The sequence below is a fragment of the Leuciscus leuciscus genome (genome assembly GCF_965113295.1).
Source record: "Leuciscus leuciscus genome assembly, chromosome: 6".
NCBI lineage: Eukaryota > Metazoa > Chordata > Actinopteri > Cypriniformes > Leuciscidae > Leuciscus > Leuciscus leuciscus.
The window spans coordinates 3227665-3254936 of record NC_138730.1 but is presented as its reverse complement, the minus strand read 5'-3'; the positions used below and the strand labels follow the sequence as shown (position 1 = coordinate 3254936).

The following is a 27272-nucleotide window of genomic DNA, read 5'->3' as shown; positions in this document are numbered from 1 at the left end:
CACTAGTAAAACAATATCACAAATTAGATCTGGTGTCTGAGTAGTTTTTGGTTTGACTGTACACTAGGAATATGGACGCACAATATATCACATCGGCCAATAAATGTGCTTTTTAAATGTTATCTGTATCTTAGATTGTCATATTTAGGCCAATAAATGACAGCCAACTAAACATGTGACTCTATTATTTCTAGTTGACTGGCATGCAGTTAATATCCATGACACAGGCACTTCCACTCGACTTTGATGAAGGAGACTCACCCAGCAGGCATTACTGGTGTGTAGGTGTGTAGATGTGCAGGTGTGTAGATGTGTAGATATGTAGATGTATAGATGTGTAGCTGTGTAGATGTTTGAGGTCATGTAAGTTTAGCATGAGTTGTTTTTGCAGCTTAAGGCTGTAATACACCACGACTTTTGCCCTGATTTTTGCAGTCAGCGCTAGTTGCTGCAAGGCAGAGTCCATCTGCAGATTTTGACCAGTTGGAGTTCACACACACACTCACACTTACTTACTCACTCAAACACACTCGCTTGCTCACTCACTCACTCACTCACTCTCACACACACACACACACTCGCTCGCTCGCTCGCACGCACGCACGCACGCACGCACGCACGCACACACACACACACACACTCACTCACTCACACACACTCACACACACTCACACACACTCACACACACTCACACTCACTCACTCACACTCACTCACACACACTCAAACACACTCACTCATTCACAAACACACTCACTCACTCACTCACAAACTCACTCACTCACACTCACTCACTCTCTCACACACACTCATTCGTTCACACACTCACTCTCTCACTCACACTCATTCATTCACTCACTCACACACACACACACACACACACACTCAAACACACTCACTCATTCACAAACACACTCACAAACTCAATCACTCACAAACACACTCATTCATTCACACACTCACTCACTCACTCTCTCACACACACTCATTCATTCACACACACACACACACACACTCACACACACTCAATCACTCACAAACACACTCACTCACTCACTCACTCACACACACTCAAACACACTCACTCATTCACTCACACACACACTCAATCACTCACAAACACACACACTCACACTCACTCTCTCACACATACTCATTCATTCACACACACACTCACTCTCTCACTCACACTCATTCATTCACACACACACTCACTCACTCTCTCACTCACACTCATTCATTCACACTCTCACTCTCACACACACACACTCAATCACTCACTCTCACACACACACTCTCAAACACACTCACTCACTCACTCACTCACTCACTCACTCACTCACTCACACACTCACTCACACACTCACTCACACACACACTCAATCACTCACAAACACACTCACTCACACACACTCAAACACACTCACTCACTCTCTCACACACACTCATTCATTCATACACACACTCATTCATTCATTCACACACTCACTCACTCACTCACTCAGTCACTCACTCACTCAGTAAAAGCATAATGTCACGATTAGTCCTCAAGTGTCCTCTGCTGCCTGAAGTTGATCATCTAATACACTCTAGAAGTAATTTAATCAAAAGCTGCCAATCCAATAGGAAATCACTGACAGCATCTTCACTTCTATCATCCAAACAACTTTTTACATTTAATATACTTGATTTAGCAATCATTCATAGGCCTTGACTTATGAATGGCTTGAAAGTTGTTATACAGAATAAAATGATTATTTTCATTAAACAGGATTGTTTTATTTAGAGCAGTATTTTATCCTACATTGATCAAGACAGTGAGTTAAAGAAGCTCTACCAGTAAATCAACTTCATAAGAAAATATTCTAGAAGTTTCATTCATCAAGGGAACTGGTTCATGCACTCAGTTGTATCCTATTCACTCTCTTATCAATGAATCCAAACCCTTCAGGCCTGATCCTGCACTCGTCATCAGAATGCAACATTTGAGCCAAACTCCAGATCAAAAACCAGTCAAACCCCAAACCAGTGAGAGAGTTCCTCCAGCTCTGCTTCTCCCAGTGATGGTGATGTTCTCCTGTTCATCACCTCATCTCATTAAAGCCGAAGCCCTCGGGGCCTCAGATGAAATTAGAAATCACTGAGGTTTCTCCCGATGGAGATCCCAGAATAAGAACATGCACTATTTTCAGGGACTTTTCCCACCAGCCCGCCTCAGTCCGAGGGAATCTCTCTTTCACACGCCAGAAGATAGATCAATACATCATTCATTTATGTCAATAATTCATTTTGATGTAACACCTTTGTATCTGGGTTCTCTTTCAAACACATTGCATCATGTTAAACTGACTTGAAATGATTACAGTTTTCATGTTGAGTGTGTGAGTGTGTGAGTGTGTGAGTGTGTGAGTGTGTGAGTGTGTGTGTGTGTGTGTGTGTGTGTGTGTGTGTGTGTGTGTGTGTGTGTGTGTGTGAGAGAGAGAGAGAGAATCGAGTAGCTTAATTAAATATAGAAAACAGGATTTCCATTTCCCATCATGCTTTGTATGAGGCTGGATAGGGAGAGCAAATGTTGAAGTAAAGTGTTATTTATTTTATGAATCTTTAGCAACATGAGAAAATGGAGCGACTTGTTCTATGATGTTATTTACAAGAGTTTCTGTTATGTTGGTGTTTGTGGAGGATTTTCAGTGTGGTGAAGTGTGTCGAGTGTGTGTTTGGGTCGAGAATTTAATCAAATAAAAGCAACTACTTTGGGAACAGCATGGATGTAACCAGTACCATCTTCTGCTTACCAACACTTGAGTACATGAGTAAAGAAATGTTAGATTTAGCTCTTTTTCTGAACTTGATTCATGAAGGATGAACTCAACTAAACTTAAAAGTTCATCCTACATGAAGGATTTGAGTGGAGATAACATGTGTCAGCCGTGTTGAAGCGCTGTCCATGACTGAATCAAGTTATTTTTGTGCATATCTTTTTTTCGATCCTCTATTAACACATTCCTCCTTTCCTCCTAAACATTTCAAAAACGATCATTCCAGAGGTTCTGGAGCATTATCATTCCTCACAGCTGGAATGAGCTTCTTTTTACCCAATGTGAAACTGTGACAAAACAACTCCAAATCATTCTCTTCTGTGGAGCAGAGACTCCCAGTAAACCTGCTTCTCCTTAGGGATGTGCCAAGATCCACTGGGAGTTTAACGTTGTGCATATAATTACAGTGCATTTACAGGGAAACACTGTTATCAGATAACTGAGAAATGCACATCGAGGGTTATGTGCCGATAGCGTGCTGTACTTCAGTGTTTTAACAGTCGGCATGGCAGAGTTTGATTTTATAAGTCGGGAGTTCTTTGAGACTTTGTAAAGGATCTTGGGATGAATTTGGTGCAGGGTTATCATCGTTAACTAAACCTAAACCTATTAAAAACAATATATTAACATAATATTGCAGTGGGGTTAGAAATACATTTTCAAACAGTTTTACTGGTGTTTTTTTGCAGAATGGGATAGTAGTGCACTGTCCTGAATGAGAATCCTTTTATTTCTTTTTATACCATAGCAGAAAGTGGTCAGTTATAAAGTCAACATTTCTTGCAGAAGTCTTTTTGAGACCCTAAAGGGACCTTTCATCTCACTTCCCAATATCCCAGCCCAAATGCTGGAAGATGGAGGACATCCACCAACCATCCAGAAACCCATCATCTACACCCTCCACTGCAGCACAGCATTCGTCAGTCAATACAACTACTTAAAGTCTTGATGTATTTCTGCACACACTGTGAAGGTTTCTCTTGGTGAGCTTTGGTAAGAGGTGGCTGAAATACAACTGAATTATGCTTAACAAATAGCAAATTTTTACAACACTGAAATAAAAAGCCTGTACAAATACTAGAAATCGTGAAATAATGGAAATAATTGGGAGGACACTATATGAATATGACTTCATGTCAAAAAGAAACTGTCCATCAGTAGTTTGGGACACTATGGGCAAGACCTGTCAAATGATTATTACAACGAAACTGTGTGTGTGCAATGCCACAAATCTGTACCAATATTTCAGACAGCGCCATAAAACCCTACATGACCAATGCATGACGAGTCGACCAAGTCCCTCAAAACAACAAACACAAGCACACCTCGAAGATAACCTGACTCAACTGAACAAATATTGATCATTCGGGTATTTGAGAGCGTCATCCTTATGAGAGGAGCTCAAATGCTCAAGGAAATAACCGAAGCTATTGCATCACTTATGCAAAACATGGTGTCTGCGTACACCGTCAGAAAAGTCGGCTTCTAAAAGACAAACACTCAACAAAAGATACCAATTGCCATCATACATTAATGTTTTTGCCAGTTTCTATCCCATTAGACATGAAAAGCGTATGTTGAATTAGAGCTAAAGCAGGGGAAATACTACAAAACATGAAAAAAACATGAAAGCATGTAAACGCTTGAATCAGACTATTTTCTCAATCGGATTCATGTATATTTGTATATGCTTATGTTTTATGTCATGCGAATATGCACATTTACGTCACAAGACTTACGATCTGGTCAGTGGAGGAGAGGGGACTGAGTATGTACTAAATATTTGTACTTCTGGCATAAATGTCAGCTTTGTTTTAGAGGTCATCATGGAAAGAATCCGTGGCGTTCTCCGGCTCGGACTTTGTACGGAGCAGCAAGTGTCTATTAATACAGAAAACGGCCCAGATATACTGAAGACAGGCGCTTTGTACAAGATTACATTAGATTATAGTAAATGAGAAACAAACCCAGTGTTTATGTTTAACATAGGCTAGTTCTCAAATGTATTGAAATTGTTGTACTACTGGTTTTATTTTTAAAAGCAGGAAATGAGATCCATAAAGATTTAAATAAGTAAATCTATTATGCCCTTCTAAAAATTAGTTTTCAGGCTCTACTAGAACAGGTTTTCCTGTTCCTCCTCTCTTCCCAGTCTGTCAGTAACGCACTGTTTACTTCCTGTCTCTATGAAGCCCCTCCTTCTGAAAAGCACACTGTGCTCTGATTGGTCGGCTGGAGCAGTGTGTTGTGATTGGTCGAGCGCTTCGAGTGTGTTTTGGAAATATCCCGCCCCTTTCCATAACCGCCAGTTTAACACACTACTAACTAACTCAACCAGGCCCCGCCCCTTTATTCTGCGCATTAATTATTATAATGAGGAATATTGTGACGTGTTCGTTCCCGGAAGAAACTCAAGACTACAATGGAGGCGTTTCAGGAGTTCAGAAACACTGACACTGAGAAGAACTGGAGCTTCTTCACTCTCAAACAGCAACATTACACACTAAAGCCAGATGAAGATGGAGAAAAGCAGAACAGATCCTGCCACTGGCTTGAGCAGAAACCAAGTGTTACTGTTTCCCCGAGAGTTGGAAGAAGATGATGATGATGTTAGGAAGAAGGCAGAAGTTCAGCTTCTACATTATACACTCATTAAAGCGCCTGCCGAGGTGCTGAACAGGTTTTGGAGAACAGGGATCATCGTCTCAGATGTAAAACACAATGCCCGATGCCTGTTGCATGAAGCTGGTTTCAGCAGATACCTAGATAAGTTTGAGATTACTTTGAGCAAACTCTGGTTTTTCAGGCTCAAGAAGGTGGATTGGTTTTTAGCAGGTTTAATTACCATGGTAACTTTCGCCACACGGCTAACCTGCTCCGGAACAGGTTATCCGCAAACCCAAGCTGGACCAATCAGCTGTGAGTAAAGTGTGTCTGATGCAATAAAGCCCCGCCCCCTGTGTCTCTCTCTCTCCAATTACAGCAGCTAAGAGTGGATCAACTGTAGAGAGAAAATTGCCCATCTTTTGCAGCTAATTATTTATGATATTAATATTACATGAATGATAATTATGTATAATTCATTTAACATACTCACATAATTAAACTAATCTTAACCTTTGCTTTTAAATTAATATAAACATATATATATATATAAGCTTTAATATAAGCTTTTAGACAGATTAAGCGTACCTGTTTCTTTGTGAAACTATATAAATGATAAGGCCTATTACTTTGATTCACATCATGCATTGATATAGTCAGATATTGTCTTTAAGCTGCTCCTCAAACTCTCACTGGAGCAGCGGTGTGTATTCCTGCCTTGTAAATGTGTTTCATTTCATGATATGTGTCATAATGATCTCTAATCTTGAGAAGAGAAGTGAATCAAACTGACGCTCTCCATGTTCCCTGTGATTGGCTGTTCACTGATGATGTCACACTTTCAGCTGTACGCGCTTCAGAGTTAATCACAACCTCTGGATCAAACCCGAGATCTTTGTGAGCATGTTTAATCTGATCTAAACCCGGTTGGATTTGTATGGTTTTGTCAACTCTAACCCTACTGTGAAACTCAGAGTTTGTTCAGCTAGCTTCATGCAACAGGCCTCGGCATTGGGTCACCTCAGGAGTCCACAGATGCCCTTTCCAGCCAATCCTGTCAGTGTGTCCAACCTGAAACCAATCCTTCATCCCTGAACACAGAGAACCGGCTGTGGAGGATGAGGACACTGCCCTGACAAACACTACAACACATTTATGCTCTAAATCAGTTAAACTATGGATATGGCAACATTCCTGGCACCCAACAATACATATACTGTCATCGTTTACTCGCCCTCATGTTGTTTTAAGACTTTCATTGAATAAAGATATTTGTAATATCCTCTCATCATTTTGTGTCTATCCATTCAAAGTCTAGGTGATAATCAATAGCTTTAAAAAGTAAATAAAAGCCCATATGCTAAAGTACTCCACATTAATCAAGTGGTTCAATCCAAGTCTTCAGAAGAGATACGATCAGTTTATATAACTATCAGTTTATTCACATCGATAAACGCACATTCATAAAGCACATCAAATACAGTAAACAGAAGCTCAAACATGCTTGACATGCAGGAACCAATGATGATCACGCATGTTTGAGTTTCTGTTTGCCATGTTTGATGTGCTTCATGAAAGGAACCTCGCATGTTTAAAAAGGTTTAAATGGCATGCACATCTTTCCATATCTATTGCACATATTTTGACAGACAGATCTGATAAAATTAGACCCAATCAGACGGAATTTCTCTCCAAAGGCTACTGGACTTGAACATGCAACCCTGTTCCTGAAGCCCCTAAAAGAGCAACTACTTTTTATAGTTTTGAGTTTATCAAGTGATCTAATAAAATGTCAACTCAAGTTAATATCTCATGTCAAATCATCTTTTGATGACACAAACCAAAAAAAGACTGACTGTCCAGTACCTCTAACTCAATTTCAGAGGTCAGGTTAAAGAAACCAAAAGCTGAATTCACATCACAGCATGTGTTCAAGCAGCCATCACTGAACATATGGATCATAGTTTCTAAGTATAGAAATAAACAATGGCTCACTTTTGAGAGGCATGCCAACAGGCCATTGGTAAACTGAAGCTTTTGTACAAGTTTGCTGATTCACGACCATGGCAGGCCATGTGCACGGCTCATCTACTTTATTCACATTTGAGAAAACAACTTTAATAGTTTTTGATACTGACACAACTAATCTAAAATGGCTGTGTCCCCAGAGTTACTCACACTTAATCTGCCATGGTAATATGAGCATCCAGGCAGAGAATCTTCAAAAAAAGATGAAGATTATCTGGGGAAGGACGTAATGTGACACTAATATGATAAACTCTTAAAGCCCATGGTGGCTTTTTCTTATCTCAGAAGGCTACTGTGTAATCCTTAGGGTTTGTTGACCCATATTCCTCATTGCACAACACACACTGACCGGCTAATGGAGGCCGAAGGGCAGGAAACGAGTGGTTAAAAGAGTGCTGTTGATTTATTTGGTGGTTATGTCACTGGTCAGCATGAGGGAACCCAGTGACATGACACCCCGTGACGGCTGTTCACGCAGATTACTCATATTCATCTCTGTCAGCAATGCCATTCTTCCCCTATAGTGTGTGTGTGTGTGTGTGTGTGTGTGTGTGTGTGTGTGTGTGTGTGTGTGTGTGTGTGTGTGTGTGTGTGTGTGTGTGTGTGTGTGTGTGTGTGTACAGAGAGCTGTATTGCACGCTTTGTAAACAAACCCACCTTTACACATGCACTCATGTGGGTCCTCTAATCATGAAAATTGCACATTAAAGCTATGTTTTCAATCTTTGAAACTGCCAGCCGCCCTGCCAGACTTGGAACTGCATGAATATTGCTGTATTACTACTGTTTCCACACGCGCACTCTTACCTTGGTCACCACATTTCTCTCTAGTCCATTTTCCAGGTCATTCCCCGACGGCTCACAGATGCACGGCGCCTCGGTACCGCTGCTATCATTACTGACGCCGCCGGAGAGCATCTCGCGCGGCGCGACAGTCGCGAGCGCGTTGTTGTTGGGCTGCAATCGCGCGCACGGTGTGTTCGGCTGAGGCTGAGCCAGGAGAAAATTGTCCGAAAACTGGCTGAAGCCAATGAAAATGGCCGGGATACATGTTAAAACGATCAGCTGTTTCTGATACTTCCCGAATCCGCCCACGCTAGGCAGGACGCGGGCGTCGATCTGCGTGAGTAAGCCGGGCGCGTTGCTGGTTTCGGGGGTGACGAAGCCGTTCTCCGGTGGATGAGGCTCGATGTCCAGCTGATGAGACACGGCCATCACCGTCTCACACATACTGCGGCAAACACACACACTCCCTGCGTTCACACCGATCAAACGCACGGAGAGCTTCGCGTGCGGTGCTCAGGGAGTGGTTTGCGTGTCTTCACCCGTTCACAAAGCGTCACGGACTGTTCGCAATCGATCAATCAATAGAGTAAAGTCACCGGCTTGGCCCACTCTCTGTCTCCAAACGCGTTCCTATAGTCGAGAAGAAAAACAACAACAGTGTTCAAAGACAGCGATTCAATTCCGTGTCCATTTCCAGCATTCACTCACTCACAGCCACAGGTAACACACCTGTCCAGACACACACACACACACACACACACAGACCCGCTGCGCGTGACATTACACTGAGACACGCGTCATGATCCACTCACGCGCTCAGGAATCTGTCTTCTGACGCGAGTGTTTTAACGCGTTCCGTCGCGTTCCCTCGCGCTCTCCGGTGATGATCCGGACCGAGCGATGGCGGATCTCAGATCAACACCCCCGTCAACACGCACTCACTGCTGGCATTCATTAAAACTGTGTGTGTGTGTGTGTGTGTGTGTGTGTGTGTGTGTGTGTGTGTGTGTGCTCAACTTCTGCTCAGCGGGTTCTGGGTATCCTGTAATAGCTAGGCCTATACTTGTTGTTTTAGAGGAAACATTATATTTTAAAGAACCAAGCAATTAATGCTCTTTAATAATAGCCTAATAGTTTAATCAAATCTTTTAGTGCGAGGGTGATACTGCTGGTTTCATTATGCAGTAATTGCTGCTCTCTACTGGCCAAACTGGTTGCAAGACTATTTAAATGACACTACATCAGTCTGAGCGGCTGAGTCTAGTGTTAAACAACACCAACGATTGTTTTTATTTAGCCTATGTTACGCTGCATTGAACATAAAAGTAATTCCATAAAATTACTCCTGTTTTCACAGGCAGGCTTATGCATTAAAGTAATTTGTTTTGTGTAAATACATACACACACACACACACACACACACACGTATATATATATATATATATATATATGGTCACCTTCATTTATATAGCACTTTTAACAATATAAATGGTTTCGAAGCAGTTTTACAGTGATAATTGGAAATTAAAGTAACCGATATTGTGTGTGTCTGTGTGTTTTATTTTTTACAGTCTATGGTTTTAAACCCAAACTGTTCTAATCTTTGTGGATTAGCATAATTTAAATAAGCCTGCCATCTAGTGGTGACAGTAGAGTAGTGGTTATAGTGTTACAGGATTTTTTTATTTTATTTTATTTTTATTTTTTTTTCAGTAAGTTTATAATGTATTTATGTTTCCAGAAGTTGAATTGAACACTGAAATGTGGATTGAACTGTGGCACAGTGGTTGGGACTCTTATTAACATGTGCTTATGGTTTGCTTGGAGAACATGTTTTTAGTTGTATTCACATTCAGTATATGCTAAATTCATTGCTGCACTGCCTCTTATTTGATTTTTGATCTGGGATGTCAAAATGTCACAAATGTGTATTATTTGCTTGTTAGGTTTGTTGTATTTGATTAATTCCCTCTAGGGCAAACTGGGGCAGTTTAGTTCCTTCATGTTTCTCGCATTGATATCTGCCCTGGCTTTTGGTATGTTTGCGGTCAGTGTGTGAATGTTCACCTCAGATGCCAGAAAAGAGATGCTGGTCACACCCTTTCATTAATGTCCTCAACCTTCGATCCCAGCTGTGAGTCATAAACACACTCATGTGATATAGAGAAGACACTTATTTTTTGTGCTTATTTGACAGTTTTCTCAACAGTCTCCGATTAAAAATACAAATACTGAATGCTGTTGCTGTGAATCACACAGGCAGGTTCTTACAAATGTTACGTCTCAGTAATGATAAGGTTTTGATTTAAACATCCAAATGAAATGCTTGTGGTTTGAATGTTGTTGTTTTCTCGGTAACCAGATTAACACAATAAAACCACCTTGGCATTAAGACAAAAGCTGTCACGGCAGAGACTGGTTTTTGTTCCCAGGGGTTTTGCAGGTTGGGAAGGAAATATAATATTATACTTTTAGGTTATTTTAAATTTCGATAGTCCAATTTAGACATTCTTCTAACTATAAGTAACTTTGCAACTACATGTCAACTAACTCTTATTAATTTGCAACTACATGTAAACTAACTATCATTATTTTGCAACTGTATGTCAACTAACTCATTAATTTGCTACTACATGTTAATTACTTCTTATTAATATGCAACTACATGTCAACTAACTCCATTTGCAACTGCATGTCAACTAACTCATTAATTTGCAACTGCATGTCAACTAACTCATTAATATGCAACTACATGTAAACTAACTCATTAATATGCAACTGCATGTCAACTAACTCATTAATTTGCAACTACATGTAAACTAACTCATTAATATGCAACTACATGTCAACTAACTCCATTTGCAACTGCATGTCAACTAACTCCTTCATTTGCAACTGCATGTCAACTAACTCATTAATTTGCAACTGCATGTCAACTAACTCATTAATATGCAACTACATGTAAACTAACTCATTAATATGCAACTGCATGTCAACTAACTCATTAATTTGCAACTGCATGTAAAATAACTCATTAATTTGCTACTACATGTTAATTACTTCATATTAATATGCAACTACATGTCAACTAACTCCATTTGCAACTGAATGTAAACTAACTTATTAATTTGCAACTGCATGTAAACTAACTCATTAATATGCAACTACATGTAAACTAACTCATTAATATGCAACTCATGTCAACTAACTCATTAATTTGCAACTGCATGTAAACTAACTCATTAATATGCAACTACATGTAAACTAACTCATTAATATGCAACTACATGTCAACTACCTCTCATTAATTTGCAACTGCATGTCAACTAACTCATTAATTTGCAACTACATGTAAACTAACTCATTAATATGCAACTGCATGTCAACTAACTCATTAATTTACAACTGCATGTAAACTAACTCATTAATATGCAACTACATGTAAACTAACTCATTAATATGCAACTACATGTCAACTAACTCATTAATTTGCAACTGCATGTCAACTAACTCCTTCATTTGCAACTGCATGTAAACTAACTCATTAATATGCAACTGCATGTCAACTACCTCTCATTAATTTGCAACTGCATGTCAACTAACTCCTTCATTTGCAACTACATGTAAACTAACTCATTAATATGCAACTACATGTAAACTAACTCATTAATTTGCAACTACATGTAAACTAACTCATTAATTTGCAACTGCATGTCAGCTAACTCATTAATTTACAACTGCATGTAAACTAACTAATTAATATGCAACTACATGTAAACTAACTCATTAATATGCAACTACATGTCAACTAACTCATTAATTTGCAACTGCATGTCAACTAACTCCTTAATTTGCAACTGCATGTAAACTAACTCATTAATATGCAACTCATGTCAACTAACTCATTAATTTGCAACTGCATGTCAACTAACTCCTTCATTTGCAACTGCATGTAAACTAACTCATTAATATGCAACTACATGTCAACTAACTCATTCATTTGCAACTGCATGTAAACTAACTCATTAATATGCAACTGCATGTCAACTACCTCTCATTAATTTGCAACTGCATGTCAACTAACTCCTTCATTTGCAACTACATGTAAACTAACTCATTAATATGCAACTACATGTAAACTAACTCATTAATTTGCAACTACATGTAAACTAACTCATTAATTTGCAACTACATGTAAACTAACTCTCAGTAGAATAAGTTGACATGTAGTTCCAAAGTTACTTGTAATTAGTAGAATGTCTAATGTAGACCATTGAAAGAAAGTGTTCCCTACTTTCATAATACTGATTTATTAAAATATCTGTTAGTTAAGTAATGGCTTGATGTTTTTGTGTTAGCTTTACCATGTGCTGTTTCAGGAATTGTTTGCTTTTTAATGGCAGGAACCCAAAAGTCGATGGGTCATAAATTAATTTTCCTCAGCTTTTGTCTTTTGTGATTGCGATATCCACGAATGAAGAGGTGAAAATGGGCTAGTCCTAGGTACTGTGGTTGATGAAATCATTATTTGCATATCATCTTCTGAGGTATCGGATGAGTTATCAGCTGCTGGGAAGTTTTGCTGTCAATCACTGTATGGTTTATCCAAATGTTTCATTGGCATGGTGCCTAGATGTATTCTGTACTTTGACCTTTTCAAGTTCCGCTTAGATACACACAGTCACACTTGCTTGCAAATAAATCGCATTCCTCCTTCAGTGGTCGGTCTCTGGAGAAATAAAAAATGTAATCTAATCAAAACCCAACCAAAATGCCTGCCTTGCCAGGGAGTTTAGGCAAGCAGAATCCACTGCCAAGGGTGTGTCAGAAGACAGTGTGAGTAATGTGTTGTCATGAAAAGCTTTACGCAGTGAAAGAAAACACAACAAGTGGTAACAGAGCAGCTGTAGTCATGGGGGTATTTGAGCAGCCACACCTGTATCGCACTAGAGAAGCACTGGGAAAGTAAGGGAGAGGCGTTGGCTCACCTTTATGACCCATCCCTCATAATATATGAAAGTTATGTTCTGTTGAGTAGTTACTGTATAAACGTGTGTCAGGATAACGCAGATCTAAAGGGTTAATTCAGGCACAGCAATACAATTTTAAAACAGTCGAAATTAAAGATGGTCTAAGTGACTTTCTTTTTGCATACCATTTATAAAACGTCCTACCTGAGAAATATCACTGAAATATCTAAGATTGATAAAGATTGTGTAGTTGAAGTAGGCTATGCAAAACGATGAAAGTTAACGATTGACTGAAATCATGTTAACCCTTGCCGGTTTAGTCTGTGACTTAAGGGGTGGTAACACTACACTTTTCATTGCATTAGGCTCTTGACATGTCAAATGCCTCGCCTTGAAAGTAGACGGTAATATCATTGGAGATAATCTCTAAGTCATGGGAGAAGTGTAATAAGTGCACTCAGAATGGAGGGTGCTCACTTCTGGTAGTGGATCAACCGGCTACTGTGTGGGATCAAAGACAAATATTGTGTGCTTTGTATGCTGGATATAATCTAAGAGGCTGTTTACACGACACCGAATGACTAAAAACGTAAAACTTTTAATATGTTTTGGCCGTTCATTTACACGACAACTACATGTCAACTAGTTGTAGTTGTAGTTGTAGTTAGGTGCCTGAAAACCCAAACTTTTGAAAACAGGTTTCAAAGTGCAACAAAAACGCAAATCTCTGAAGACGATGAATTGATGCACATGCGTATCACGTGTTCAGCCTATATAGGGTTTCATCGCCATCGAATGGCCTGGCAGCTAATCCCCCCCCCCCCCCCCCCCCCCCCCCCCCATCCAAGACACATCTTTTCCTTTTTTTATATGTCAACTATTCCATACAGAGATTGCACTGTCTGTGTTAAGGAAGTAATTCACACATAAAACATGATTTATTGTTATTTATTGGGGACTAAATCGATTCATACCAGTGTTTCCCATCCACAGACCGATGGGCTAGCTGAACGGTTTAATCAGACCTTGAAGAACATGATCCATAAGCTCAATAACAAGGTTGAACAATCAAAACATCTTTGACCTGCGAGCAAAACTCCAAACCCTTACATTAAGGTTGCTCAAATAAAGGATTAGTTCACTTCAGAATTAAAATTCCCTGATAATTTACTCTCCCCCTCGCCTTTCAAGATATTGAAGATAATGGGCCCTATCTTGCACCCAGCGCAATTGACTTTGTACACCGACGCATGTATATTTTGCACCCGCGCAAAGCGGACTTTTCCCTCCACAGACGCACGTCGGTTAACTAAGAAATACACTTGCGCTCCCGGAGGCGGTTCAGCGCGAAGAGGAGGCGTGTTCCGGCGCAAACATTCCCTCATGCTATTTTGCAGGTTTAGAAAACAATTGCGCCACTGACCAGGAAAAAATTGTTTAAAGTCAGTGGTGCGTTGCGCATGTTATTCATATGCTATTTTAAGGGCGCATGCTTGGCCATAATCAATGTAGCGTGTGCACAACGCGCACTGTGATTCTCTCATCTACACAGAAGCAGCAGTTTTCATTTTTGCAAATCATACATTATTACGATAGATAGATAGATAGATAGATAGATAGATAGATAGACAGTTTATTATAAAAGCATACATCTAGCTTACACATTTACCCAAATTATCATAGGCCATTGGGGTTTCTCCATCCCCAATGTCCCTGACGAGAACGTCGGTCTCCTCGGCTGTGAACCGCTGCCGGCGCGCGCCTGACAAATCCGCCGCTATAATAGGAATCCGCTATGGAAAAAGCGCGCCTGCTCTTAAAGGGAATGTGAGATGTCGCTCTGATTGGTTTATTTCACGTTACGCCCAAACCACACCAATGAATAATGAAGCTATTTCAGACCAACCCCTTTTAGATTTGCGCCTGACGCAAGAGGCATTTATCCCGCCGGGAAAATAGCAACAGCGCCGGAGATCCGCCCACAAAGTTACTTGCGCTTTGCGCTTGACACTTGCGTTTCAGATCGTTAAAATAGGGCCCAGTGACTTCAATGGGGTCCAACGGGTTGAAGGTCCAGATGTCAGTTTCAATGCAGCTTCAAAGTCTCGACACGATCACAGCCGAGGAATAAGAGTCTTATCTAGACAAACCATCGGCCATTTTATTGAAAAAATAACATTTATAGGGCCCTATTTTAACGATCTGAAACGCAAGTATCAAACATGAAACGCAAGTAACTTTGTAGGCGGGTCTCGGGCGCTGTTGCTATTATACCAGCGGGATAAATGACTCTTGCGCCCGATGCAAATCTAAAATGGGTTGGTCTGAAGTAGCTTCATTACTCATAGGTGTGGTTTGGGCGTGGTTCCATGGCGGATTGCTATTATAACGGCGGATTTGCCAGGCGCACGCCAGGAGCGGTTCACAGCCGAGGAGACCGACGTTCTCGTCAGGGCCGTAAAACACAGAGAAGTGACATTGGGGATGGAGAAACACACCCAAATTAACTTCGGTTAAACAGGCGTATGATAATTTGGGTAAATGTCTAAACTAGATTTATGCCTATTTTTTCAAGTTTTCATGGACACCACAATGATTTCCCTCGTGTGGAATATTTTCCTTGTAATTATGTATGGTTTGCAAAAATGAGAACTGCTGCGTCTGTATGTAGATGAGAGAAGTTTGATTGTGCACACGCTACATTATGGCCAAGCATGTGCCCTTAAAATAGCATCTGAATAACGCACCACTGACTTTAGACTAGGTTTTTCCTGGTCAGTGACGGAATTGTTTTCTGCAACTGCAAAATAGCACCGGGGAACGTTTGCGCCGGAACACGCCTCCTCTTTTCGCTGAACCGCCCCCGGGAGCGCAAGTTCATTCCCTAATTTACCGACGTGCGTCTGTGGAGGGAAAAGTCCGCTGTGCGTCGGGTGCAAAATAGGAATGATACATGCGTCGCTGTACAAAGTCAATTGCGCTGGGTGCAAGATAGGGTACATATACATTTTAACCACAAATACTGGTCTTGCACTTAGCTCTGCATGCGCCACACATTACGGAATCACGTTGAAAGGTCACGCGTGACGTAGGCGGAAGTACAGACCTAGTGTTTACAAAGCCAACATGAAAAGACTAAATCAAACGCCATAAAAAAAAAAAAAAAAAAAGGTAAAACAACAATGTCGGAAGATTTTGAAGTTGGAGGAGAAAATGAGATGGAGTTTGAGAAGCGCGACCTTCAAAACATTTTTTTTAACAATAACCGTTCTTGTCTTAGGACAACTTTGATGAACATTTTTGATCCACTTTAAATGTTGACTACTGTAATAACGTATTAGACAGGACTGTGAGCTCAGGCGTTCTCAGCGCCGACAAAATAAAAGTCACAACAACAAGCGTGTCTTACGTCACTTCAGAGTTTCTACTGGCGGTGCGAATGCAACCAGGAAAATGTTTCTAAGGGAACCAATAGTTCTCGGGGAACCACACTGGACTACATACCCAGAACTACCCGTTGCAAAAGCCCCTTTTCAGTGGTTGTGCCACATTGCAGTGAGACAAAAGAACTGGATTCCAAATTTCAACTGCCTTGAACATTAAGTCCTGGGGAATGTTGAGCTCCGGGAACCGTGAGGTCCTTGAAGTCTTGACATTCAGATAAAGGGACCATGCAAAGGTTTGAAGTCGCTGCAGAAGGTCATGGATCTGTTAAATTCTTCGTCTTAGAATAATGTTGCACAACTGTGGTTCATCCTGTCTTACCAGCCATGCTCCAGTAATGGTAAACTCCAATTCTCCATGCATACTCAGAAGTAACACTAGGCCTATATGCAAGCATTTTTTTGTTTTTTTTTTGTCTGTCACAATCATAAAAAGCAGTGCAGGACTGTCACTTGTGCATTATAAGTGCATTACACGTGTGCACATAATGATTTTGCTTGAGAAAACAACATCATATTTAATATTTCAAAGTAAAGGCAGCTAAACTAAAACAGGCACTGTAAGTGTTTTCCAGGTTTTAGTTCCAGTTCACACATACAAATACACATACTCAAAGAGAGTGTTGTTTTGTTTTGCTTTTTTTATCCAGAAACTTTGAAAGTATAGCCAAGTTGTGATTGCAACCTTGCAAACTTTATCAAAATACTTAACACAATTCACAAAACCACACACCCAAACTGCAAAATACCCAATATATCCTGCAAAATGAAGCGCTGCAACCAAAACTACATATGTGACCCTGGATCACAAAATCCATTTTTATGTCTTATGTTGCTCGGGTATATTTGTGGCAATAGCCAACAAAACATTGTATGGGTCAAAATGATAGATTTTTCTTTTATGCCAAAAATCATTAGGATATTAAGTAAAGATCATGTTCCATGAAGATATTTTGTAAATTTCCCACCTTAAATATATAAAACATTTATTTTTGTGAATGGATGCAGCACTATCGCCAATAGAAATGGACAACTTTAAAGGCGATTTTCTCAATATTTTGCTTTTTCTGTACCCTCAGATTCCAGATTTTCAAATAGCTGTATCTCGGCCAAATATTGTCCTATCCTAACAAACCATACATCAATGGAAATATTATGTATTCAGATGATGTATAAATCTCAATTTAAAAAAAAATTACCCATAAGACTGGTTTTGTGGTCCAGGGTCACATATAGCATTATCAAAATCAAACTTTTGCACGAAATGGCACACACTTCATTCATATTACCAGATTTTTTGTCTAACCAACTACACACTGTTAGGCATAATGAAAAGCACTCTCATCTTTAGTATGCTTTGCCATAATACTAAAATAGTTCAAATTATAGAAAAATCTTCAGATTGTTCACATGCACAGAAATATTTGCAGAGACACACACATGCTGTTGAAACATTTATTTGTTAATTTTTCACCAAACAAGTCAGTGCAACATACGCACAGCAGATATATTTACATTGGACTGAACAAAAATATGCTCACAAAAAATTGTCAACTGAAAAAGATTGAAGTGTTAACAATTAACCATTGAGGTGTTTGGTCAGGTGACACGTGTATTGGCCAATCAGATCATGGAGTGTCATTTTGAATAGCAGTGTTTTGAAATGGCGTCATGGCGACTTTATGTCAGATTGTTGTCTTATGCAGAGAACCGAGTTCAGTGCGTTTAAAAAGTGCCATTTTGAATGCAGAAAATGTGTTTAGACTTTTGGAGACTTGAGAAGAGGTTTTGCTCTCTGTGTGTCAGTGTAAATAATTGTGCTGTGCGTGTCATTTTAGTGTGTTAGCAATTGGAAAAAACTGTAATGCTGAAGTGTTGGATGTGAGGCTTGGGCGGTGCTCTTTTCTTGTGTTTCTAGTGTGTACAGTATGTGAAGCTTCTTTCAGTCATTACATTTATAGTAGAGGCAAGTTTGTTCATGTGTAGGCTCTTTCCAGAAGTGCAACTATTAACTGAAAGAAATGAAATCACAAAATGATTAAGGGCTTGACAGGTGTGTCTGTAGGTGTGTGCCACTCTTGTTAAATACGATTAAGAGAAACACTATGTTCCCAGCCAGAGACAAGAAACAATTGCACAGTTAGTATAGGTGAACTCATTTTGTTTTAGGAAGTTTATTGAAGCATTAAACAAAACATTAGTCAAGAATTAAACAAAACAAAAAATGTACCAGTAAAAGAAATCGTTGCACAAGTCAAATCATTTAAGGTGTAAGATTGAAATGTAAAACAATTATATACATAACCAATCTAAAAGAGAAGCATACGCTTTATATTTATAGGACCTTCTCAGAGGGGTAAAAATAAGTCAGTACAAATAAAATAAGAAAATAAATCAGAACCAAACCTGATGGCCTCTTTCTTATCTTTATTTAGTTGCAGAAAGTTCTCTGACAAACACATGTATGTACACATGTTGCTAATTGATTTGTGGCCATCTAGTGCAAGTGACTATAGCAGAGCTGTGTATTATCAGCAAATTATATACTGTACTTTAAGTATATTAAATTCTGTTTCAGGTCCAAGTCTGTGAGAATATCATCTCAACAGACATTTACTAGCACAACTCATTTATAGCGCACCTTTAAGCTAATCTTTTTAAATACTCACAGTTTATACTACAGTCTCCTGGCTCACAGTGACAATGATATTTTAAAGGGGTTCTTGATTATGATTTCAGTTTTTTTTTTTTTTACTTTAGTTAGTGTGTAATGTTGCTGTTGGAGCATAAACAACATCTGCAAAGTTACAACAATATTTAATTTGACAGAAATCGCTTTTTAAGGACTACAACAAACGGCTGGTAGGGACTACAACAGGCTTCTTCCCGGGTTAGTGACATCACAAACCCTAAAATTTACATAAACGCCGCCCCCGGGAACACGCAACGAAGGGTGTGAGGCCATGCTGGGCTGCTTTAGAGAAGAGGAAGAGTTGTTGTTGCTGTTTTTTACAGGTGGAAAAAGTTTTTCCTAAGGCTGACAAACTTAGACAGGTTAACATTTTATTTTTAACACTGTTCCTTAAGATTATAACCTTAACGTTTGTCTGTGCGCTGCACATTTTATGGAGAACAGCTTCCAGAAGTTATCGATTACTGTTTGCATTACCATAGTTTTCCGACAAATATGATTAAATGGTGGATAACTGTATCTACAAGAAAATTACACAAAACAAACATACCACTCTGAAATGTCCTGAGAAATCCGTGCTTGAAATCCGTTCTCCATGATCTTCTTGTTCGTTAACATTGTCAGGGTCTGAATCGGGCTCGAAATGGTCTGAAATTCACTCCATCATTAATATTTACATCTGAGTAGAACTCGTGGTTATGAAGGGGCGGGACATTTCCCGAACACACGCTAAAGTGCTGCCAATCACAACACACTGGGCCAGCTAACCAATCACAGCACATTTCGTATTTCAGAAGGAGGGGCTTTATCGAAAATGACATGTTCAACCAGACTGGGCAGAGAAGAGCTGTAATCATGTAAAATATGTAAAAAATAAAGTGTTTTTTGAACAATCAAGCATGAAAACATATTCTAGTACACCCCAAAAACAAAATCAAGACTTTGTAAAAGGGCATAATAGACCCCTTTAATGATTCAGAAAATGATTTCAGTATGAAGATAAAGGTTAGGATCATGAATTGTTTGTTGTTTGCTTTTGCAATCTGTTAGATCGTTTGAACCTGGAAAAAGTTTTGCATGACGTCAGACTTAACAACGATGTTATATTGATTAAAACCAGCTAAATAAAACGTACACAGTATAGGTTAAATGCAGAGATCCTGCAGAGTCTAGCTCCAGCTTGCCTCAACACACCTGCCCGGAAGTTCCTAGTATCCTATTAAAACATTGATTAGCTGGTTCAGGAGTGTTTAATTAAGGTTGGAGCTGAACTCTGCAGGAGCAGGATTGGACACCCCTGGGTTAAACAATAACGGGCCCAGGACTGAGCCTTGGGGGACACTGCGAGGTGTCACATGATGCCTGAAAGGTGTGTATCCTCCATATAGCTGTCCTTGTAGGGCCGAAATAAAGGAAATACAACACAACAAAATGTTCTTATCTATGTGTTTAATCTTACCTGGAGCAGAACCTATTCTGGAAAAAAGAATGAAATTCAAACATGACATACACAAGAAAACACACCGAAGACATTACAAAGTGTTTTTCTTATCAGGTTATAGGCTATATCTTGAGTGAGGTTGGACTGGACCTAAGTTTCAAAGGTAAACTCTAATTTGTTGAGAGTTAAGGATTTGAAAAGAGGGTTCTGATTTCAATTTTAAATTGTAACTGGATGTGTGCACTTGATAAACGGGTGTGGAAATAAACTAAACTGGTTGGTTGAGATAAGTTTCTGTAAGAGCCTTGCTGTGTTGCAAAATGCTAGAATGTTATGTTAAAAATGTATATTGCACATAATGCATAGTATTGCGTACATACTATGTTGCAATTAAGTTTGGTTTCAATAACTAGTATTAAATTCTGACATAAGCAACAAAATTATGACTTATTTTCAATCTGTCAGATTCAACATATGTTCTAACTTTCCCACACTAATGTTAAATTAATGCAATATGACATTATGAGAGGTCATTTACACTTGTCAACCAGGCTAATGGACAATTAAAAATGTTTTGTACTACTGACAGTGCACCTCACTTTTTTTTTCAAAGACAAGAAGCAGACAAAAAAAGAACCTGACGAACCTCCCTGTACTCAGTCACAGAGGAGTGTAAAGGGTGTGTGAGACTGGGTGTGTTGCTCTGGAAAACACACACACAGGCGAAAGTCCTCCGCAGACTGACTGTGTGTGTGTGTGTGTGTGCGTGTGTGTGTGTGTGTGTGTGTGTGTGTGTGTGTGTGTGTGTGTGTGTGTGTGTGTGTGTGTGTGTGTGTGTGTGTTTGAGTCAGACAGGGCGTGTATCACTGTAACACTTCTTCTGTATCACTGTGATCACATGTCATTTTCTCTTTTCTTTTCAACTTAATTTTTAACTCATGTAAGATGCGCATGCTCACCATTTCACTGATGTAATGATATGAGATACCACAGATATATTGTGTTCTGTGTTATGTTTATAGCATTGAAAATGAATCAATTAATGAATAATTAATTAAAAGGTAACACTTTACAATAAGGTTCGTTAGTTAACATTAGCTAATGTATTAACTAACATGAACTAACAATGAGCAATACATTTGTTACAGTATTTATTAATCTTTGTTAATGTTAGTTAATATAAATCCAGCTGTTTATTGTTTGTTCATGTTAGTTCACAGTGCATTAACTAATGCTAACACATACAACCTTTGATTTTAATAATGTATTAGTAAATGTTGAAATTAATATTATCTAAGATGAATAAATGTTGTAGAAGTATTGTTCATTCTTAGCTCATGTTAACTAAGGTATTTAACTAATGAATTGTAAAATGTTACCAAATAAATAAATAAATAAAAAATAAAAGCTGAGGGGGAAAATGCAGTAGTTCAGTACATCTCCAGCTTTTGATAGAAAGTCCTTTTAAAAACAATTTGCAATCTTGTTAACAAAGTTGGCAAAAGTTCAAGTATTTATTTTAAGAAAAAGAAAAAAATGTTTTGAGGAATCTGAGGGAAAAAAAAACACGAATATTTAATTTGACCGTATCAGAGAATTCCGTGGGAAAGTGGGGGGGATTTTTCGGGAACACCTCATTTATGAGCCGCACCTCATGTGAACACGGGTGTGTGTGTGTGTGTGTGCAGGTGTGGTCTAAAGGAAAACCGGAACTATCCAGAGCGCAGCGTCCATTACCGCCGCAGTCACCGCCGCGGAGAGACGCGCAAGAGCAGGAGAGCAGGAGGACTTTATCACTCTCACTGCGCTTTGTTTCGCTGACCCGCTGCTTTAGCTTCTGCAGACATGAGTTTGTCCGGATCCCAGACCCGGCTCCACCATATGGGCCACAGGTCCAGCTCCAGGCCCGACCTCAGCTTAGCGCGGGGCGACGGACCGCAGCTCTACATGAGTGGAAACGGATATCATTCCGAGTTCAACGACGGTGGAGGATACGCGCAGACCATCACACACTCTTTCTCCAACAGATCACAGGGAGGAGGAGGAGGAGGAGGTGGAGGAGGTGGAGGGACACTGGGGTGAGTTTCCATTCATGCATTATCAAGTTACGTGTTATTTATTAACAAAGTCTGCACTAAAAAGTCGGAGGTCCAAGTATGAACATCTTATCAGGGCTATTCAAGTTCATCGTGTAGCTCTCTGCTTTTACTGTGTCAGAAATTGTTTCTTTTATATTTTGCTATGTAAGGAAATGATGGCGAAACATCTGAGAAGAGGTGGATACTTAAGAGTCCAGATACAGTTTATGTAATAGTAAAACATATGAACTTTTGCGTCGTGCATGTTATTCCGTTATAATGTCGCGAGACAGGAAACTGTCCCTCACACTGACTGACTCCAGCAAGTCTCTTGTAATGTGTGTGGGAGTGAGCGAGGCACGAACTTACGCTGGGATAGTTGCAACACACATGGTTTAAAAGTTCACACACACATGCCAGCATTACGAAACTAGTTCCCATATCAACCCGCCTAGAGAAAAAAATGCAGCAAAATCATTTATTTAACCATAGCAAAAGTAATTTGATTAATTAGTATTATGTTTTGAACTATGCTGTATAGCTGTGTTTTGCGGTGTGTTTGTTGTCAAACTAAAAAATGTGTTTATTTTTAATTATTAATGAATGCTATTATTTTATATGAAAAAGTTAATAATTGCATTTTATTGACAAAATATTTTAGTTTGTCTTATTTTATTTTATTTTTTAGATCAGACAACATTTTAATCTGTCATATGGTCGTGTAATAATGTACCTCACCTATGGGGCATGTTGTCACATTTCACTTCCATTCTTTCGGGGTAAATCAAGAAAAAAGTATACACTCTATTAATGCAACAAAACAACACAATACTAGACATGTGTGAAATTAATGTGGGGAAAAATAGATACTCTGAACCCTAAGTGGATTTACACAAACTGAGAAAGTAAAAGGAGTTAGGTTGTGCCCCGCTCTCTCCTACTTTAACAAACAGTGCTTGCAAAAAAACGTAGGATAACACTTTATTTTAAGGCAATGTAGATACACGTTACTACATGTACTTAATATAGTAATAACAGTAAATTATGCATAATTACAAATAACTAACTCTAAACCAAACCCTAACCGCAACTCTATAGTAAGTGTAGTTACTCAGTACTTGTTTGAGTAATTACAATGTAAATACGTCACCTTAAAATAAAGTGTAACCCGCTAAAATTGTTACTGCACGGTGCATATGGACTCTGCATGTATTAAAATGAATGGCACATGATGTAATTCATAAAGAATGGCGGTTACACTTTATTAGGGCCGGATGGTGAGAGGACCCTGTTGGAACTGCTCTGTTTACTATTCTTCTTCTTCTCCAAAGTGAATTGCTTTTTTGAGGGCCTAAACATGCTCGAAAACTCATGAAACTTTGCACACGCGTCAGAAGTGGTGAACATGTACGTGTGATATGGGTTTCAGAAGTGGGTGTGGCAAAATGACTCAATAGCGCCACCTAGAATATTTCGACGAAGTGCCCCTGGCGCTACGGTTCACGTACAGGTATGAAGTTCGGTAGATACGTGGAACAGGCCGATATAAAGTCCGGGTGCGAAATCTGAAAACTGCAAAATTGGTGCAGTTTTTGCCATTTCCAGACTTTGTACTTTTCTTGTATCATATTTTGTCAGTCTAATCTAAAGACCTTTGCGACGTTACATTGACTCTTCGCTTAAGCCACGCCCGAAAACCGCCACAGGCCAATCGTGGCTTAGCAACCGTAACCAGGCGCGAGAGGTCTGGAAAGCTTTCGAGCGAGGGAAACATGCCAAAGTGTTGTGCAAATCTGATACCCGGTATCCAACTTTTTCCCCTCCCGAAACCTAAAACCCAAGGGGAGAAATGCCGGGCATGGATCAAGCAGTGTGGGACGCCCCATTCACTACTAAATGTCGACAGAATTAACAAAAACACCTAGGTTTGCTCCACGATGTGTTGCATTAGCCTGGCACGCTAAAAATATAAGCGTGAGAATGTCATCATTGTGAAGTGGTCAGGCTAATGTCTTGTGTTTATTGCACAAGATTTATGGATAAGCTGTTAGATTTATAATTATTCGATTTTTTTCAAATGTCACTTCCCCTGCTGTGCATGAACATACTGTAGCTGTTCCTCAATCTGTGTGTTTCCCATTTGAATGGTCAGCGTATGAGTCGCTGCTGCTTGTGCTGGGACCTATAGCCTTTAGCTTCAGTTTTGTTGCATATTATGTGGTGGATATATCCGTCGAATGCACACTGCTTTTGTCCTGCTCTCTCAGATATTCACCTGTTCGCCAAAGATGACTAATGATCTCCTTGGGAATGTCTGACACCGGTGCATACATACAGTAATAGACGTGCCAGGCACGAAAGCTTGTCAGGCGTAGCAACAGTAACTAAGGAGGGCGGGGCTTAGCGAAGGGTCAGTTGCGAAGATCTTGAGTTTTCGCTGAAGGGTGTGTCCGTGGCGGCCGGAGGAATATTAATAAACTACATGTACTTACTATAGGGTTAGGGTAGGGTTAGGGTTTGGTTGAGGGTTAGTTGCATGTAATTATGCATAAGTTACTGTTATTACTATGGTAAGTACATGTAACATATGTAACTGACACTGTAAAATAAAGTGTTACCAGAATGGCGTATTTGTTCCCATTTGAGAAACTGTTATGATCTGTCTTCTGCTGAAAATGATGGAAATGATAAATCTATCCAATAGAACATGAATTCTTTAAGTTTTCTTTAAAATACAGTAAATAATTATAGTGAGCTTATGCGTAGTGTAACTTCTCAATAACACTTGTGTGTTTATATATTCTCTTAGCATGTCCTCGATGTCTGTTCAGAAAAGAGCTCAGTTGCTCTACCAGGATTGCTTTGGCTTCCTGAAGCGAGCGCAGAACCTCCTGGAGAACGTAAGAGTCATTCACACACACTTCTACTCTTCTGCATGTGACACACACACACACACACTCACAGTGATCTCTGCATGGTTCTGATGTGGTGTTTCAGATGGGACCGGCCGCTGAGGTGGACAAGAACATGATGGCGGCAGCGGAGGCCATAGAGCAGATGAAGATGTGTGCCATAGAGTTACAGAACGCCAGAGTACCCAACGACAACATCGTGCGCAGGTACAGGAGTGTGTGTGTGTGTGTGTGTGTGTGTGAGTGTGTGTGTGTGTGTGTGTGTGTGTGTGCCATAGAGTTACAGAACGCCAGAGTACCCAACGACAACATCGTGCGCAGGTACAGGAGTGTGTGTGTGTGTGTGTGTGTGTGTGTGCCATAGAGTTACAGAACGCCAGAGTACCCAACGACAACATCGTGCGCAGGTACAGCAGTGTGTGTGTGTGTGTGTGTGTGTGTGTGTGTGTGCCATAGAGTTACAGAACGCCAGAGTACCCAACGACAACATCGTGCGCAGGTACAGCAGTGTGTGTGTGTGTGTGTGTGTGTGTGTGTGTGTGTGCCATAGAGTTACAGAACGCCAGAGTACCCAACGACAACATCGTGCGCAGGTACAGGAGTGTGTGTGTGTGTGTGTGTGTGTGTGTGTGTGTGTGTGTGCCATAGAGTTACAGAACGCCAGAGTACCCAACGACAACATCGTGCGCAGGTACAGGAGTGTGTGTGTGAGTGTGTGTGTGTGTGTGTGCCATAGAGTTACAGAACGCCAGAGTACCCAACGACAACATCATGCGCAGGTACTGGAGTGTGTGTGTGTGTGTGTGTGTGTGTGTGTGTGTGTGTGTGTGTGTGTGTGTGGTTTCTACAAAAGAACAGAAATACAGTGTTTTAGTTTACAATAAACAGTGCCAGATCAGATTCATGGTAACTGCAAATGTTAAGTATGTTAAGGAAATAAAGTACTTTAAACAATACTTGAGGCCTTCTACTCATACTAGAAGCTCATCTAATACACATCTAAAGAACATGCCTAATTATAGCAAGCATAAAAATAAACACATTGATGACAAACTTGAGAAATACTGACTAATATTTAACTATCAAACAAAGGCACTTACATGGTCCATTACACACACGCAGGAACAAAGAAAGAAAGGAGACTATAGTGAGTTCAGTATCATGAGATGAGTCGTGATGTGAGGGGATCATTACACTCCTATAAACACATCATCTCCAGGTTATCTGTCCACCAGAAGTGGATTTACATCAATCATAACAATAACCATTTTTTTCTGAACCAACAAATGTAATTTCCACAACATCTGGAGTGATTTATGATGTTATAATAATGTGGTAGAAACGGCATTTTAAGAAGACAGTGTCTGAGCCACTTGCTAACCCTGGTGACAAAGAAGTACATACTTTTAAAAAGATGACATATTACGGAAATAATAAGTTAATTGCATGTTATTTGCAGCTGAAATGAAAATGTATTATTGTTTAAATGTTAGTGCTGGG

The 27272-nt window shown here is 39.8% G+C and overlaps 2 protein-coding genes and 1 long non-coding RNA gene across 7 annotated transcripts in view; 2 read left to right on the top strand and 1 right to left on the bottom strand.

Moving 5' to 3' along the window:
- The window catches only part of LOC309501924 (solute carrier family 22 member 23), a 55639-nt gene extending 46433 nt beyond the window's left edge, over positions 1–9206 (bottom strand). Inside the window, exons 1-2 of one of the 2 annotated variants that reach the window (XM_082174215.1) lie at positions 9049–9206; positions 8258–8866 (exon numbers count right to left, since the gene is read on the bottom strand). In XM_082174215.1, the coding sequence (XP_082030341.1) occupies positions 8258–8680 (423 nt within the window). In that variant the 5' untranslated portion in view covers positions 8681–8866; positions 9049–9206. The other variant, XM_082174214.1, reaches the window with a different exon arrangement.
- LOC309502099 lies at positions 1294–4607 on the top strand. Its single transcript, XR_014207153.1, has 2 exons — positions 1294–2436; positions 2495–4607. It is a non-coding gene; the product is annotated as an uncharacterized lncRNA (long non-coding RNA).
- Positions 9207–22491: 13285 nt separating the features above from the next.
- Positions 22492–27272, top strand: part of dspa (desmoplakin a) — a 33287-nt gene continuing 28506 nt past the window's right edge. The window contains exons 1-3 of one of the 4 annotated variants that reach the window (XM_082174157.1): positions 22492–22860; positions 25670–25760; positions 25858–25979. In XM_082174157.1, coding sequence (XP_082030283.1) covers positions 22628–22860; positions 25670–25760; positions 25858–25979 — 446 coding nt within the window. In that variant the 5' untranslated portion in view covers positions 22492–22627. Of the gene's footprint in view, positions 22861–25669; positions 25761–25857; positions 25980–26391; positions 26464–26495; positions 26552–27272 lie in introns of those variants that run through there. The other 3 variants (XM_082174160.1, XM_082174159.1, XM_082174158.1) reach the window with 3 other exon arrangements.